General features: G+C 45.2%; 1 protein-coding gene across 7 annotated transcripts in view; it reads right to left on the bottom strand.

The window, feature by feature from the left end:
- PPP1R13B (protein phosphatase 1 regulatory subunit 13B) overlaps window positions 1-18,023 on the bottom strand; it is a 73,773-nt gene that overhangs the window by 35,574 nt on the left and 20,176 nt on the right. For all 7 annotated transcript variants that reach the window (XM_081858931.1, XM_081858929.1, XM_081858928.1 and 4 more), the window contains exons 2-4: window positions 16,022-16,169; window positions 7,443-7,562; window positions 4,460-4,524 (exon numbers count right to left, since the gene is read on the bottom strand). In XM_081858931.1, coding sequence (XP_081715057.1) covers window positions 4,460-4,524; window positions 7,443-7,562; window positions 16,022-16,169 — 333 coding nt within the window. The remainder of the gene's footprint in view (window positions 1-4,459; window positions 4,525-7,442; window positions 7,563-16,021; window positions 16,170-18,023) is intronic.

The following is an 18,023-nucleotide window of genomic DNA, read 5'->3' as shown; positions in this document are numbered from 1 at the left end:
TTTCTGGTTTTATCTCTCTTGTTAGAAACCTTGAGCTCTTCTGAGGATATAAACAAGGATAGAACTTGTGGTCCTCCAGATGTTGTTTGGGCTCCAACTCCCATCGTCTCCAACTGCTGGTCATGCTGCTGCGGCATCTGGGAACTGAAGTCCAGTATGATATGGAAAAGCCATGGGTTCTCCATCTTTTGCCTTTTTTCTTCTCTTTTTTTAAACTAAGAAATCTGGCCTAAGAGCTGGAGAGAACTTTGACACTACTAGGCAAACTGGACCATTTTTAGCTGGTGTGGTCTGCACCACTTGGACTAACACATTGGAAAACAGCTATCCATTGGATTCCATGCTGCTACAAGTATTATGATGCAACTTGTGGCAAAAACATAATCATAAAAATGAATTAAAATCTATATTTTGAGAAAAAAATATACTCCGAAATGCTATTCTGAGAGAAAGCACTTCCCAAAATACTTGCTAAAATGTGTCTTACACGGAGATTTTTAAAATTTGCAGATTAATGAGTAAACAGGACAGAACAGACATAATGCACAAAAGTGACATAGACCAGAAATAGGTTGATTTATCCATACTTAGGTGAGATGTGACTTGCACAAATACAGTCCAAGTTCTCTCTCTCCCACACCTCTAGACATTTGCAAGTGTGAGTCAGATTCTGTTTTCATTATATGGCCACACTTTTCCATACAGTTCCAAAGCTTTGCAATAGTGCAATAAATTGGAATCTAGGAGCAAAACAAGGCAATTGCATGAGCATGTGCTAGGGAATAGGGGAAGGGGAAAAATAGGAACCTCAAATTATATTCACTCAACTTGCATCATGCTCCCATAAAAATGGTCTTATAAAATCAGTCCCCGGTAGAAGGCAACAACCTATAATATTTAAAGCATTTTTCACTCTGCTGTTAACATTGCATGCATAATTCAATTCTTGGAAGATACTTTTTGTGCAAAAGTTATACTGCACTGTTCAATGTAGATGTAATACTCAAAGGATTATGCATGTTTTTACTAATGATTAATTGACCTGAGCGTCATTACTCTGTGAAAGGCCTCCAGCACTGCACATATTCCACAATTTATGCTAATGGTTCAGTAAACAATGAAACAAAATAAAGATTAATCAGCCTGTGCTGTAGCAATGAAAGAAAATGGATGATCAAGACACAAACACTCTCAGAAAATGTAGCCTTTTGATTTTATTAGTACATGAACCTAATTATATTTTTACAGAAGGAATTCGTATCCTAATAATGATGATACAATTATGGATTAATCTTGTCATTGTTCTCTGTAGATACAAATCAAAACAACATCAGCATAACTATTTCTTCCTACAGAAAGCCTACAAGGCCAGTGATTCATTAAAAGAATTAAGAGGGCCCTTCTTAGAATGCTTTGCATTTAATGAATCAGTCTCTCAATCACCATCCACCACTTCAATCTCATCCTTCACTTTCTCTCTGTTCACAATTATACCTCCCAATTCACCTTATTTTCTACTGTTTTCTGTTACCTATAGATAGATAGATGTTTGTTTCTGTGATCGTATCAGTATACTTATCGGGGTGCAAATTCTTCAGGCAATTATGATATATTCTCTCCTAAACCTGTATACTGCCAGTATTTGTATTTAATTGCCGTAAGTAAAGAATGTTATTCATAAATGTTATTCATTGCAAACAGCAATGACAAAAATGGCCTATGTTTCTTCTCTGTCTCTTTCAGTAGACCACTGCTTCTGTTTATTAAATAAAGGAAGATTATTAGGAAAGACAGTCAAATTCCTGTTCTTATGATGCATTACTTTTCTGTATTAGTGTTACCACCTAAAGGAGTACTTATCCATGCAGCTATGAGTTAAACAATGCAAACTCCTTTCAAGGTGGGAAATCCCATGTAATTAAAAATATTTATGGGCTTATTCTTACTTATGCAAGTCACCTTGGAATTTATTTTTAAATAAACAGTGGTGTGGAAATTAATAGGCTGCCTTTCTAAAGTGATGAAAGCAGTTTAGTTAAAATAAGACGGAACAGTAAAGCAAAACCATGATAAAAAACCACCAAAAAATGTATACAAAGCCATCCCAATCATCACTTACAAGCCTGGCATATGAATATTGAAAATACTCCTTGTTATATCATTGAGCCTTGACCTTCTGACACTTTAGGATATGATGGCCTCAATCATTCTTGTGTTTTATATATATAGCAGATAACTATAATGCATACTATATGAGCTTCCCTTTGAAAATGGTCCAGAAATTTCAGCTGTTCAAAGCGTGGTAACCAGAATGCTATTTCAGGCTAGCAATTCAAATAACTACTGTCAGGGAACTGCCATCGGAGCTCAAGGTGGTGGAGGGGCTCCAGGATGCTAGGAGACCCTCGGATGCTGAGGAGGGAACCAGCAGGGGGAGAAGGAGAGTTTCAGCGGAAACCGAGTCTAAGCGTTGATGCACAAGCAGCCCCATATCTCATTACAACTACAATAACTAAAATCAAACTGTTTGGTATATAACTCAAAGTGTGAGGTTTTTTATTTTTTGTTTTAACATATTAAAACCCTCTGTGGTCTAGGATTAGGCTAAATGAAGAAACATATTCTGCTTGTCTCCTGAGATCCATATCTAAGGCCCTGTTCAGCTTTCTTCCAACATCAGCAGTGCTGTGGGTGGACATAAAAGGAGGGCTCTCTAAGTCGATGCACTGACTATTTGGAACACCCTTCAAAGGCAGGCCTCCATCTTTACCGGCCTTCAGGCTGGGAAGACAATTTTATTACACTGTGGTGCTCATGGGCACAATGGTAATCTTGAAGTTTTCTCCTGCTGCTCATGAATTCCCCTGCCTACCCCTTTACTTGCCCCAAATCAGGCATGTCCACAGTCTGTTTCAGGGGCATAATCTGGCGCACTGGTTTAATCTGGCCCCTGTGGCAGTATATGTCCTGAGGTAAAATCCTAAAAAAAGCTCAACAACTTTGAGGTAAAATTGAAAGCTCAGCAACTCTGGTTGGCCCTCATGCATGTTCACTTCAGCAAATCTGGCCCTCTTTGAAAAAAGTTTGGACACCCTTCCCTAAGTCAGGAGGTTGTGGTGGCGGTTACCTTCTTCTTCCTTGAAATGTGCATAAAGCTGAAGGAGAAAGTTGGAAGAATGACTTTTTTCCACTTTCTATTTCAGCTTGATGTGCTTTTAAAGGCTCAGATTATTTCCTCTGGATCTGGCTTCTACCTAGATCCATTAGAAAAGAGAAATTGTGTGCATACACTTTCTTTCTTTTGCTCCAGGGTTTGCGTGATCTAGGAGCGGGGGCGGCCACAGAACTCACTCAACTATGCAAATGTGCCTACAGGCCTAAAAAGGTTGGAAACCCAGACTGAGCCATTCTTTAAGAACTTTACAACCACTGGAATGGAGAAGCTTCATAATCTAGTCTTAAATCCATGTTGAATAAAAGCAGGTATGTATATACTAACACATTCTTACATGGATCAGTAAAATATTTTTTAGATCGATTATATGCATGAATAGGTTTTACGGTGGGGGGGAAACATTTACACAGGCTGGCTTTTTTATATTTATTCTTGTGCTAGCAAAATATTCAGCATTCCAAAAACAATAAATAATCCTAATGAATTACTAAATGGTAAGATGATTAATTACTTAAGCCTATAAATCCACTTTTGCCTTCCTGCCAGAAAATGAGCACAGGCGTATTAGACTGGCATTGTTCAAATAATTCAATGTTAGGCTGCCTATTTTTCAGTGCAAATTTAGCAATTTAGCCCAAACATACAAATGGGCTACTTTCCATATTGCACTAGAATCCACTAAAGATTAATAACCCAACTCTTACCACTTTGTTCAGTGGTACTGACTTCCAAGCATGTGTGCCTTGAATGCGATGGAGCAAACAAGTCTTGTGGGGAGGGGACACAAGAAAAGGGAGGGGGAAAACTGTCCACATTTTAAAGTAAGACCACCACCTCTAATATTCTTAAATTTCACATGTCTCACAAAGATTAAAAGAATCTTTGGAGGAGGGAGGGAGCGACCTTTTCACCCACCCACACCGCCAAAACTTCTTAAACTAGACTAGACTGGCTTTTGGTCTGATCCAGCAAACCTTTCTGAGTAAATGTGTGAGAGAGCTACATGTCTTTTCATTCTGGGTATACAGTAGAAACATGTAGTATTTCCAAGGTATTATAAACTGAAGGCTACAGGGAATTCAATATAAGCAGATGCCAAACAATCCTGATAAAAGTCCTTTGTACAATTTCCTAATATAAAGTTCTCCCCCTTAGCATTGTTATAAAAGATTTACGGCCAGAATACATAGCAGTATTTGAAATTGTATACATAAATATTTTGGAGATGCAAATAAAATAAAATAAAAACCATAAAATATCTTGTTTTTGCAATTGGCCACATACCCCATTTTCAGAACGCTTCTCCCCAGGTATACTGATTCCGTTCCTTTGGTTCTGAGTCTGACGGCCTGGGAAGAATACAGTTAGAACATTTAAATGCATTGCTTCTACTGAAACAGCTTCCTAAATCTTAGTCAACTTTTTAAAAGAACATTCTCTCAAAACAATAACTCCTATTTTGATTTGATGAAAACAATTTATGAGTAAATGTTTTCCAACTTACTGGTGGGACAGGTGTTTGTTTTTCTAGCCCTATTTGAAGCTCAGTTAAGAGCTACACAATGACCGCTGAAACCAACATAATCAGAGTAGTTTTCTGTGGTGTAACCATCAAGTAATTATCCTCTTTCTTTGTGGAGAAATTTAGAAGGGATAGACAGGATTGGGAAACTTCAAACACTGTTCCTGCCCCTTGAAAATTCACCATCACTTTTGCTGGAGGAAGCAACATCCCATTTTGTGTAAAGAGCACTTGCCACTTTCACTGCAACTGTTCCAGGGAGGGTAAAGTCATTCCTCTCTTTTAACTAGTTCCCATCAATAATTGTCTGCCCATCTCTTCACTTGTAAGCACTCAGCCGACCACTCTTGGTATTGCTCCATGAAGGAAGAAAGCAAATCTAGGGTATCTGAGGGTTGAAATTTTTACCAATGTTTTTCTGGGAAACTAGTGTAGCAGTGGCAAACCTCAGGTCCAATGCAGCCCACTTGGCACTCTGAACTTTCCTCGCAGTCCTTGCTTTTATTTAGGGTGGTTTTTTCCTGGTTGGAATGTGTCAATGAACTCTGAAAATGTCCCTTGCCTGTTTGGACTGAGGACAGAGGGGTGTATGAGTGTGTGTAGAAACTAGCCTACTGTACAAAGGTAATATTTACACCCACTGCTCCATCTGCTTTTGCCTCTGGCCTTGCCCACCAGTTAATCCAAGTCAAGGTTCACAAGCCAACTTCAAATTGTCTGTAGTTTCAGACATAGGTTCCAACTCCTAGGGTCTGAGGTCCCTTCAGCCCCCTAATAAAGCATTTGGGGGCCAGTCCCACCCCATTAGTGGGCACTGCCATTCAAGTGGTGTGCATGCACCACATCTTGTGCTTGATTATGCAGGGTGGGACTTATCTGCCCTCCCCCCATATTTTATTCAAGTTGGCTCCCCTGATTTCAGATCAAGCCATAGTTAGTTGGTTGGGGCAGATGTACAAACATACCATAGTGGAGTGAAACAAACCAGAGTTTAGGACTGCATCCGAACACAGCCATCATCACAAAGCCATTATCTGAAATGGATTTCTAAAGGAATCCTCTTCCAGATTAGAATGTTTGGATTGTCTCTTTTAGTAGATGTTATGCACTTAGGAACATAGTTGGTATGTTTTATATCAGCTCAGGAGACAGGCTGCTTAGACATTTGAGCAAATGTACACTAAGCATTAAGCTCAGTGGTAACTTTATATATTTGATATATTTCTACCGACCTTAGCTTGTGTAACCTGTTTATAGTGAAGCTTGGCAGAACACAATTTTATCACCACTATGAATGTGAATGAAGCCTGGCTTGATTGGCTGCTGCTGCTGCTACATACTGGCAGCTAAGCTGCTTGGGGATGCAGCTACAGGCTCTCACTCTATAATAATACTGGGAGTGACTGACCTTGTAATGACTTTGGAAGAAGAGGTGGGGTGGGTGGAAGGAATGTGGAATTTAGAGAAGAGCAAGTAGCAAGAGAACATAGGGATTAAAAGCTCAACTGCAGAAAAGTCCAAATACAACATGCTTGTAAAAGGCAAAAATACATACATGTAGAAGTTGGAAGAAGCAGGTATTAGCCTTAGGAAGGAGCCCAAAGGTGGCTCTGAATGTTAGAAGTGGTGGCAAGCATGTACGTAAGAGTGATAGTTTTTTTCACCGGATGTAATGCCCAAAGGGAGAATGTTTGCATCTTCTCTGGAGGGTCAGAAATGCCTAACACATGGCCTGTATCCTGTATACAGCATCCAGCCCCCAGCCCCTGAGGATTTTGTGCCTTCCCCAAATAGCCCATTTTTTAAAAAAAGTTGTTGCTGTTGTCAACCATTCCTGATGTGTCCCTACTACAATGTCATTATATTTAAAAGCCTTTTTCTGAGCCCAAACCCCATTTTTTGCCCAATTTTAAAATGTATGTTTTTTTGAAAATGTGTAAGGAAACATACTCAGCTAGCAAAAGACAGACAGATTAAGCACATTGGTTTTGGGTGTCTGCAAACCCAAATGCTTTAGTTACAGATAGGTAGCCGTGTTGGTCTGCCATAGTCAAAACAAAATTAAAAAATTCCTTCCAGTAGCACCTTAAAGACCAACTAAGTTAGTTCTAGGTATGAGCTTTCGTGTGCATGCACTGTCAGGCTCCAACAAAATCCTGACATTATTTCTGAAGTCATTCATACAGGCTGGGTTTTTTAAATTTAGTCTTCCAAATACCTGCTCCAACAGTTTCTGAAATTTTCTCTGTAACCATGATAACCAGCAGCTTACTTGTAAGAATTAAAGCTGAGATTATTATTGGGGGCACATCTTGGGAACAGAAAGTGGAGAAGGAAGAATGGCTGTGGTGTCTGGAGGCAAATGGTTCTTACAATTCATGAGCTTAATGGGTGGATAGGTGGAAGGAAGAGAAAGCAAACAGAAATGTCTAAGGACTTGAGAGGTAATGAAGAGGAAAAAGAAGAAACAAGGGGAGAGTGGGGGCTGGCATAATGACCAGACACCAGTAAGAATGAGCAAAATAATGCTGGATAGAGTTGGGCAGCTGTGGTAAAGGCCTATGGGTGGGGAGCAGGGGACGCTTTGCCCTATATAAATTCTTTTATTTAGCTTCAACCATCTGTACTATAGAGTCAACACAAGTATTTTGTCATCATATTGACAAGTTTTACTTGTCTTTACAAAACTGAGTCACATAAAGATGAGCTGCTGAGGCACCAATGAACAATTTAAAATATACCCACCTTGTTCACTACTTTCTGTTGGGGATTCTTCATGTCGAAGAAAAAACTTGACCTCCTCCCTACGGGGTCCCCACTTCTGTAGATGGTCATACATCATGTGATCAAAGGGAATGTGTCGTTCTAAATAAAGTAAAATGAAGTATTAACAGTTTATTTTACTTTTCTCTCACCTAATAACTTTTTCTAAATCACGTTAGTAGGGTCCAAATAATTTATTTCAGTTTTTCAAACATTTGCTTTTCCAACTTTTTGGAGGGATAATCTTATTCTTATTCTTATTCTTCAAGGAATAAGATTGTTTTGAATAATTTTTCAGAAAGTTGCATGTCTTACAAAAGCTGAGTTTTTAAAGGGCATAGTTTTCATACCACCAAGCCATTTGCATATAACTAATTCTGTCATCTGGGATAGCCAATATGGTGCCCCTCAGATGTTGTTGTACTCTAATGCTCATCATCCCTGACCACTGACCATGCAGGCTGGGACTGATGGGAGCTGTAGTCCATAACATCAGGCAGGCTTCACATTGGCTATCCCTGTTACAGTTCAACAGACTATAAGGAGATCGCCATTGTTCTAGCCAAGGCCTTGAACAACTTGTGAGCCAAAAAACTCAGTAGGATATCATGTTCTTGGCAAGGCTACAGTACATGGCAGGTGTTTGCCATGACAGATCACAAGTTCTACTAGCCTAGATAGTATTGTATTACTACTTCGTACAAGTCATTTATGTAAACTAAGGTGTGAAGCAGTATATAAATTGCTGTAATAAATAAGCTGCTGAAGATACTAAACAATGCCAAATAATGACTTTTGCAGAATGATACCAGTCCATTTATTACTGTCCCAATGAGCATGATCTCTCCTTCACTCCATTGCCATCTAAAGAGGTAGCCATTGTTGTGCTCTCCAGATATTGCTGGACTACAATTCCCATCATCCCCAACTATTGGCCATACTAGCTGAGGCTGATAACATCTAGAAGGTGACCCTTCTACTTCATTTCTTAAGCTTTCAAAAAGAAAAGGGGTATAATATACCATTAGGTCAAAGGTTTGCTAAAGTCAAAGTACATTGGGTTAACAGACCTTTTGCCAATCACTTTTTCCAAAGAAGGCAACTAAGCGGGTTTGACAGAAGCGCTTCTTTACAGTTCATGAGGATTGCTAAACATCATTCTGGGCTGCTGATGTAACAAATGGGGAGAGGACTCTTTTAAGCTCCTCCATGTTCCTGACGTATTCCTTCCTCTCCCCACACCTTAACAATATTAAATGGACCTTAGTGAAGTAAGACTCTTTGTAACATTGGCTCTCTGACTGCTTCAGTGTCTGCTCTAATCTCTCTCCAGGTATACTGATTTTTAATTTGCTCTTTACTCATTTTCTGGGGATTATGCCATACAGAGCTAATTTATAGTAATTAAGGCAATTATATGAGACTTTCATCTTCTGCCAGAATTAGCTGGGTGGGCAACTTCTCCCATTCTGAGGAACTCATCACATCTATTTTGTTAGCCATAGGTTTAAGGCTAAATGCGCACATTTAGTTACTGTACATGCAAGTCCATGTTATATACAAACCATCTTCACAAAGATGCTACTAAATTAAAGGTGCTACAAAAGGTGCTACTAAATTAATTTTGAATATCATGCCTCTTCTAATGATAATTTAGAGGGCAAGTGATAATATAATGGCTGGGCGGGGTGGGGTGGGGTGGGGTGGGGGAGCACAGCATTAAAACACAACATTGACATGTCTGACAATCCGATTTTTATTAATTAACCATTTCCATATTGTCACAGCCACCCAGGTGGGTCCCAGCTCACGAGAGACCTTACTCCGTTGTAGTTTACTTACAGGAAAAGTTTATTGAAGATAATTGCTTCTTTCACAGTTCAGCATTGTGGCTGTACGTCTGTCACGTTAGACCGCCGAAGTCCCCCTCTGACTCCTCCCCTCCTCCACACCAACTTAATAGCCTGGCTCTAGACCACCTCTTCCTCTCCTTTCTTTTCCGCAGGGTCTTTCTGCCCCCCTGGGTTCTCTCTTTCCGGGATTCGCCTGAGGCTGAATCCTCTGCCGCCTCCTGCCCCCTCCTTCTGGCTTTGGGGCCGGGCTCCTCCTCTGAGCTTTCCCCACTTCCGCGCGCCTCTATGTTTGAACTTGGCGCGCGTACGTTGCTTTTGACCTTTCCTTCGTCCTCTATACTGCCCCCTGTTCCACTCTCTACCCTTTCCGGCTGAACACCTTGCTCCAACCCCCTCTCTCTGTTTTCTCCTGTTCCTCCTCCCTCCGAGAGGCTGACAACTCCACCCCCTTTACTCCGTTCCGGCTGAGACCCCTCTGACAGCGTCTGTGCTTCACTGGGCTTTCTCCCCTCCTTCCCTGACTTTTCACAGCTTCTCTCTTCTCCTGCTTTTCGCCTGATCATGCTAGCTCCCTTTTGGGAATCCTCTGACTCACTGCTTAGGCTCATAGATTCCCTTCGAATTCCGTCATCTTCTTCCTCGTCTCTCTCTCCCTCCTCCCACTCGCTTTCCGTCTCCTCTGCCATCTCCTCACTTCTCCCAGAAACCCTGACATCCATCCCCCCCTCGAAGCCCCCCCTTCCCCCCTCCCGGTCGCTGGGTGCAGGTTGAGGGAAATGTGGTTCTTCCTGGGTCGGTTCAGGATACCGGGTGTCCACGTCAATCTTCTCCTCTGGCAGCTCCGTATACGTGTGTTCGAACTCGGGTTCCCCCCCTGAAGGCATCACAGTCTCTTCCTCCCTCACTGCTTCTCCTGGCGCTGCCTGCCAAGGACCTATCATCCACCTCTGACTCCATACCTCCCTTGGCTGATCCACCCACCAATAAGGGTTTGTCTCTCCCCCCCCCAGGCGGGGATCCCTGGTCGGGCTTGTTTTGGGCGTAGAGCCCTCGGGCGAGGAGAAACCCCCGAACGTGCTGCCCGACAAAGTGGGCGTGAAAAGCCAATCATCAAAATACTCCTCGGGCATGGGTTTGTGCGGAAAAATTGCATGAAACTCCTCCTTCAACAGGGGTTCGTCCAAAGCGTAACCCGGCACCCAGCTATTTGCAGAGACTGGAGTGCCTTCCCTGGCGAGAAAATATTCAACTCCCTCCTCCCCCCATCGTGAATCCAGTATCTCTGTGACCTCATTAAGAGGTTCTGGTCTTGGCGACTCCCCTCTCTCAGGCGCCCTTCTACGTGGCTCTGGAGGTGCTCCTGACTCTTGAAACCTGTGTGGGGCTTTGTAGGGAGTGAGCACCGACCTATGAAAGACCGGGTGCACCCTGGAGCCCTCCGGAAGGGCTAGGCGAAAAGCCACCGGATTGATCTTAGCCTCAACTTGATATGGTCCTAGCTGCCTGTGTTCTAACTTCTTTTTGGCCAACGACCTGGCCGGCATCGCGTGGGCTGCTAACCATACCCAGTCCCCAACCTGAATGTCTTCCCCCGCCCTTCTGTGTTTGTCGGCTTGCACCTTATACGCCTGCTTTGCCAGCTCCAAATGTCTCCGCAGCTCCTCGTGCACCTCTTGCAACTCTGCTGCAAACTGGTCGGCATTTTGAGGTCCCCCCCCTTCAGGTGCTGTAAAGCTCGGGAAGGTTCTGGGATGACGTCCATAGTTCGCGAAGAAAGGCGTCACCCCGGTGGATGCGTGCTTCGTGTTGTTGTAGGCGAACTCAGCCATCGGCAGGTAGTCCACCCACGCCGCGGGTCGCTGGTTGGCGTAACACCGTAGGTACTGCTGCATGATCGCGTTGACCCTCTCCGCTTGACCGTTGGTCTGTGGATGCCTCGCCGACGTCAGGTTGATCTTGACGTGCAAGATACCCAGAAGCTTCCGCCAGAAAGTGGAAACAAATTGGCGCCCCCTGTCGGACAAGACGGACTGCGGTAGTCCATGCACTCTGAAGACGTGATCGATGAAGAGCTTTGCGGTCTGTTCTGCCGTCGCCACCTTGGCACAAGGAATGAAGTGCGCCATCTTGGTGAACAAGTCCACAACCACTAACACCGCCGTCTTACCTCTGGAGCTGGGCAGGTCTGTAACAAAGTCCAACGCTACCCTCTCCCACGGTTGCTGCGGTGTCTCCAGCGGTTCTAACAATCCCGCCTGCTTCTGATGCACTGGTTTGGACCTCTGGCAGATATCGCACCTGGCTACGTAGTCCGCCACCTCTCCTCTCATCTGGGGCCACCAAAAGTCCCTTGCCACCAACTCCATCGTCTTCTCTTTGCCGAAATGGCCCGCACTCGGGGCATCGTGCAATTGTTGCAAAACCGTGGCGCGAAGCTCGTCGGTGGGCACGTAAAGGGCGCCCTTGCGAGTCAAAAGTCCATCCTGCAACTGAAACTCATTGTTGTCAGGCGACCCTCTGCGGAGCTCCTCCATCTTGGATTGTGCAAACTGATCCTCTTGCAGCGCGCGTCGCACCGCGTCCAGGTCGACTGCGATGGTAGCGCACGTCCACGCCTGCGGTGCGAAAATGTACTTCGCTGCGATTGGAGCTACTTCCTCCAGGTATTGAGGCTTTCGGGACAGCGCGTCTGCTATAACATTGGAGTCTCCAGGGATGTATTCTATTTTGAAATCGAAATCCGCAAAGAATTCCGCCCAGCGCATGTGTCGTTGGGTTTGCAATTTAGCCGTCCGCCAATACTCCAAGTTCTTGTGATCCGTGCGGACCTGCACCGTGTGCTTGGCTCCTATCAAGAAGTGTCGCCACGCTTTGAAAGCTGCATGAATGGCCAACAACTCCCTGTCCCATATGGTGTAGTTGCGCTCCGTCTTGCTGAGCTTCCGGGAGTAGAATGCACCCGGTCTCCAGTTGCCTTGCGAATCCTCTTGCAAGAGGACGGCCCCAACTGCTCTGTCTGATGCATCTGTCTCTACCCGCATGGGCCTGCCAGGATTCACGTGCAGCAGCTGCTCCTCGGAGGCGAAAAGGCTTTTAAGCTTCCGAAAGGATCGCTCTGCTTGTTCGGTCCAGACGAACTTCTTCTTCTTGGAACTGAGGGTGTCAGTGATTGCCGCCGTCGCGTTTGCAAAACCTTTAATAAACTTGCGATAAAAATTGGCAAAGCCGATGAACCTCTGGACCTCCTTCCGATTTCGAGGGCTTTTCCAGTCCAACAGCGCTTGGACTTTAGTCTTGTCCATGGCCAGTCCCTCGTCGGACAGCTTGTAGCCAAGGAAATCTACCTCTCTCACATCAAACTGGCACTTCTCCAACTTGGCGTACAGCCTGTGTTCCTTCAGCCTCTGCAGAACTTCCTTCACGTCCTTATCGTGATCCTCTGGCGATTCCGAGAAAATCAGGATATCGTCGAGAAAACAGACACACTTCTTGTAGAGGAGACCTGCCAGGACGTGATGCATGAATGCTTGGAAAACATGGCTGCCATTTTGTAGACCGAAGGGCATAACTCTGTATTCGTACGTGCCCAAAGGAGTGAACATGGCCGTCTTCCACTCGTCGCCCTTCCTGATGCGGATGAGGTTGTAAGCTCCACGTAAATCCAGCTTGGTAAAAATCTTCCCCCTCCTGACTGTAGCCAAAAGGTCGTCAATTTTGGGCATGGGGAAGGCCTTGGGCTTAGTTAGTCTGTTTATGAACCGGTAGTCCACAATGAGCCTCTTCTGGGGCGTGTCTTTCTTTTTCACAAAGAAAACAGGACTGCCTCCCGCTGCTTTAGATTCCTGGATGAATCCGCGCTTGAGGTTGTGTTCTATGAACTCCCGAAGCTCTTGCAGCTCGTCTTCCGACATGGAGTACAGCTTGGCAGTTGGCAACTGCGCGCCTGGCACTAAGTCAATCGCGCAGTCGTAAGGTCTGTGAGGCGGCAATTTGTCAGCTTCCTTTTCGCAGAAAACCTCCAAGAACTCCGCGTACTTGTGAGGAACCGCTTGCACCATACTCAGATGCAGCTGCTGTTCGGCTTCTCCTCCTTGATCGGTTTGGATGCAATTCTGGGCGCAATACGATGAACAAAAGGTGATCTGCCTCTGGTACCAAGCAACCGCGGGACTGTGCCTGTCCAGCCAACTCATGCCCAACACGATGGGCGTGTCCGATAAGTGGGTGACATTGAAACTAATAAGCTCTCGATGGTCTCCAATTTGCATCATCATGGGAGGGGTTTGCTGCACCACTTGCCCCCCCAGCAACTTCCTGCCGTCTACCGTGACCACGTTCAGAGGCGTCGTTGCAGGCAGGAGCGCTATGTTATGCTGCTTGACGAACTGTAATCCCACGAAATCGGCGTTGCTTCCCGAATCGATGGTTGTTGGAACCTCGAGAAGTCGCCCATCAGGCAGCTGGAGTGTTGCTGTGAGTAAAACTGCTGGTTTGGGAGGTAAAGGGTCCATGCGGTGCAAGGATGCTGGGGACTTCTCTACAGATCCGCCTGGCTGAGCCCCAGTAGCTCTGCTTCCAGCCAGGCACTGCAGTTTCCCTGAAGCTGCTCCTCTGATTGCACCTCTGCTGTCACAGTTGCTAGTGCTGCAGTGTGCTTCTGGAGCCTCTGGGGGCACTCTTTCGCCATATGGTGTGCACTGTCGCAGATGTAACACTTCCTGGTCCCTCTAGGAGGCTTCGCTTTGGCTGCAGCAGGGATGGGGCTCTGGGATGGCTTTTGAGCCCTAGCACCACCAATCTCCATTGGCTCTTCGCCTTCCTTCCCCATTGGTGAGGGGTGCGCACGGCTGAAATCCCTGTGCACAAAAGGGAGAGCTTTTGCTTGCGCGCGCGCTTGGGGCCCCCCCTCCTCGTGCCACGGACGTCCCTCATGTCGAATTCCTATAGCCAAAGCCCGTTGCACCACGTCTTCCAGGGTCTGGGGTCTGTCCCCCCTTGCGATCTCATCCTTGACGGAGGGGCTCAATCCCTCCCAAAAAAGATCCCTGACCGGTAGACTGTCCTTCGGCCAATCTAAGGCGGTGAGCAATGCAAAAAATTTAGAATGATATTGGCGTACAGTGGCTCTCCCCTGCCTCAGCCCGTGCATCTGCCGGCGCGCAATGTCCTTATCCACAGAGGATTGAAAACAAGCATCCATTGCCTTGATAAACGCATCTGCATTGCGACGGGCTGGTCCATCTTCGCGCCACAGATTGCGTAGCCAAGCCCTGGCCTCCCCATGCAGGTGCGAAACAATAAATCCCACTCTCTCTTCCTCATCTCTAAAATCATGACGGAGTAAATGCAGTGCATACACGACATCTGCCCTGAAGTTGGGATAGTCTTGCAAGTTGCCATTAAAATGCGAAACTAGGGCCCCCCCCCCCTTCCAAGCGCAATGCCCTCCGCTCTGGAGCCCGGGGTCCCCGCCTTGTCCGCATTTTCCCACCTTGCTTGCAAATCCTGGCAGGCTTTCTCCAAGTCAGCATTCTTCTTCTGCGAAGCAATGACTGCCGTTGTGAGAGTGGTAATCTGATCCCGGAGTGCAGCCAGCTGTTCCTCAGCACTCATGGCTGCCCCGTTCGTGAGCTTCGCAAAAAAAAATTTTTTGCTTTCAGAGGGAGGGGGACTTTCTGTCACAGCCACCCAGGTGGGTCCCAGCTCACGAGAGACCTTACTCCGTTGTAGTTTACTTACAGGAAAAGTTTATTGAAGATAATTGCTTCTTTCACAGTTCAGCATTGTGGCTGTACGTCTGTCACGTTAGACCGCCGAAGTCCCCCTCTGACTCCTCCCCTCCTCCACACCAACTTAATAGCCTGGCTCTAGACCACCTCTTCCTCTCCTTTCTTTTCCGCAGGGTCTTTCTGCCCCCCTGGGTTCTCTCTTTCCGGGATTCGCCTGAGGCTGAATCCTCTGCCGCCTCCTGCCCCCTCCTTCTGGCTTTGGGGCCGGGCTCCTCCTCTGAGCTTTCCCCACTTCCGCGCGCCTCTATGTTTGAACTTGGCGCGCGTACGTTGCTTTTGACCTTTCCTTCGTCCTCTATACTGCCCCCTGTTCCACTCTCTACCCTTTCCGGCTGAACACCTTGCTCCAACCCCCTCTCTCTGTTTTCTCCTGTTCCTCCTCCCTCCGAGAGGCTGACAACTCCACCCCCTTTACTCCGTTCCGGCTGAGACCCCTCTGACAGCGTCTGTGCTTCACTGGGCTTTCTCCCCTCCTTCCCTGACTTTTCACAGCTTCTCTCTTCTCCTGCTTTTCGCCTGATCATGCTAGCTCCCTTTTGGGAATCCTCTGACTCACTGCTTAGGCTCATAGATTCCCTTCGAATTCCGTCATCTTCTTCCTCGTCTCTCTCTCCCTCCTCCCACTCGCTTTCCGTCTCCTCTGCCATCTCCTCACTTCTCCCAGAAACCCTGACACATATTATCACCCATCTCCCTGCATTATGAAAATACCTTCTCATGTTGAGCCTAAGGGGGAACTGTGTGTGTAAGTATGTTTCCCTAAGGTTGATAGTGCTAGAGCTGTTGAAAATTAGAAAGACTGCAATTGTCTCAAACAAGAATGAAATTATAAAGCCTGGCATACTATTGAGCTAATGCCCTCTCAAAAGTAAAAATTCAGCATAAAATCACTAGTTCAGGATACCAAGTGATTGCTTACCATTTCCACGCCAGACTTCAGAAAGATGGCAACTACCTTCCCCAGGTTCTTTGCAAAATTCCACCACATCTCGGCAGGTTGTTTCAGGTGTAATTGGCACTTCAGTCAGAATCTGTTCATTGTTACTCAGGAACACAGTTAATATCATCTGGAAAAAAAGGGGGGGAAAGGCACCATATAGAGTCAATCTTTCAAAGTGGCACAGATTTTGATTTGCATAAAATATCATAAACACACCAGGGATAGGCAGATGAGTTGAAACTACTGACAAATCTCCAAGTGACTTGCCATAGATCTGCAAGGATTTCCAGCTCCCAATAGCTGAACATACTAAACTTTAAACTTATATAAAACATTGCCTCCTCACTTGCAAAAGTGTGGACATAAAAACATTGTCGTTGTGGAAGTACTTAGTGCCTAAATAAACTAAAAAGTGCCTAAACATGGTTTAGGAGAGGTTAATGTCACATTAACCATATATTACTTAGAACTAACTCTCACTAAAGTCCATGGGGATGGCTCCCAGATAGGATTAGAGGCTGAATTAATTAGTCTTAAAGGTGCCACACTTTCACCAATGGCAAAACATGATCAATCAATAAATGATTATGGCAATATTCTACCACAGTGAGCAGTTGAGCAGCTGCATCTTGCACTGGCTGCAGCTTCTGGGCAACCTCAGGGGCAGTACCACCAAAGTGCACAGGCAATGTGGCCAACAGTGGTCAGTCTATCCTGATTTAGAAACAGCTGGAGTTGGTAAAAGGTACTTCTAGCCACTGAGATTACTTGGGCCTCGAGAGCTAGAGATGGACCCGGGAGTAGCCCCAGACTATGAACCCTGCTCTTGAATCCTGCCAGAATTCAGACTCCATTTGTGGGCCCTCATTCAGCCCACCACCATGTCCAGGTACTGGTTTAGGACTTGCATGGCCTCTTCTGATACAGCATACTGATGACATCTCACCGCAAATCTCCTAAAGATTACTCCCAATGGTTCCCAACAGCTTCATGTAGATGTTAAATAGCACTGGAGACAAGATAGTACCCTGCAGCACCCCACAACACAATCACGTAATTCCAGCAGCAAAATTCTTGTTTTAACATATTGATAAAAATACTACTAAGGCTACTGCAGTATTAAAATGTTAGGCAAACATGTTTTATGCCGATGACTCACTAGGAAGAAAGCCTGTGCCTTGTCAAAACTACTGCTTTCAAAGTGAATAATTAAATTTTTGTTGTTAGAATAGCAGAGCTAAGGCCCACAGCTAATTTTAGATCTTAATGAAAAATCTACTTAGAAGCAAAGTCGGACATTGAGAAGCTATTAATTCCAGTACATATTCTCACAGTGGCAAATTTATTTGTATGCATAAATAAGGCTATGTCTCCATTAGTGGTTTAAAACACAGCAAGGTCATTTTTCCCTGCTGTGCTTCAAGTTGTATTTGAACACTGCTGTACACACCAGATAAGCAATGGGAATGTCTTCACCCAATGTGCATTTCCTGCTTGGTTTCCCAATGTCTGCAAGCCCCCCCCCCCACCAGCCATCCCACCCTACCCCAAACTCGCATTCACAAAGCTGCCATCTGCATATGTATAATTGCTCTCTCAAATGTACACACTTTAGCTTAACTGCAAAGTGAATGCGTCTTGTGTTTTCAAATTGGATGAAAGCTGGTTTGAGGGGAAATGCTTCAAACAGCAATATTTCTCAAGAAACTACAGGATAGATATGGATTGTGGCTCACTTCATGTGCACAATGCTTCAAACAACAGCAGTGAGAGCACACTGGAGCCAGAATAAACAGTAATGTGTGCACAGCCTAAGATACCTTTATTTTTCTTAAATGATCATGAGAAGCCTATGGTTGCACCGTGCTAGAATGTTAAACAAGACTTTGGTGCAGCAGTTCCCATGGCACATGGGGTAGGATCACAGGACAACTGGAGAAAAGGACTGTGTTATCCTGTGCCAAACCATTTGCTTGGATTC

Source organism: Podarcis erhardii, assembly GCF_964252035.2.
Source record: "Podarcis erhardii genome assembly, chromosome: 1".
Lineage (NCBI taxonomy): Eukaryota > Metazoa > Chordata > Lepidosauria > Squamata > Lacertidae > Podarcis > Podarcis erhardii.
The sequence above is the reverse complement of the archived record's forward strand: the minus strand, read 5'-3'. Positions and strand labels throughout refer to the sequence as shown.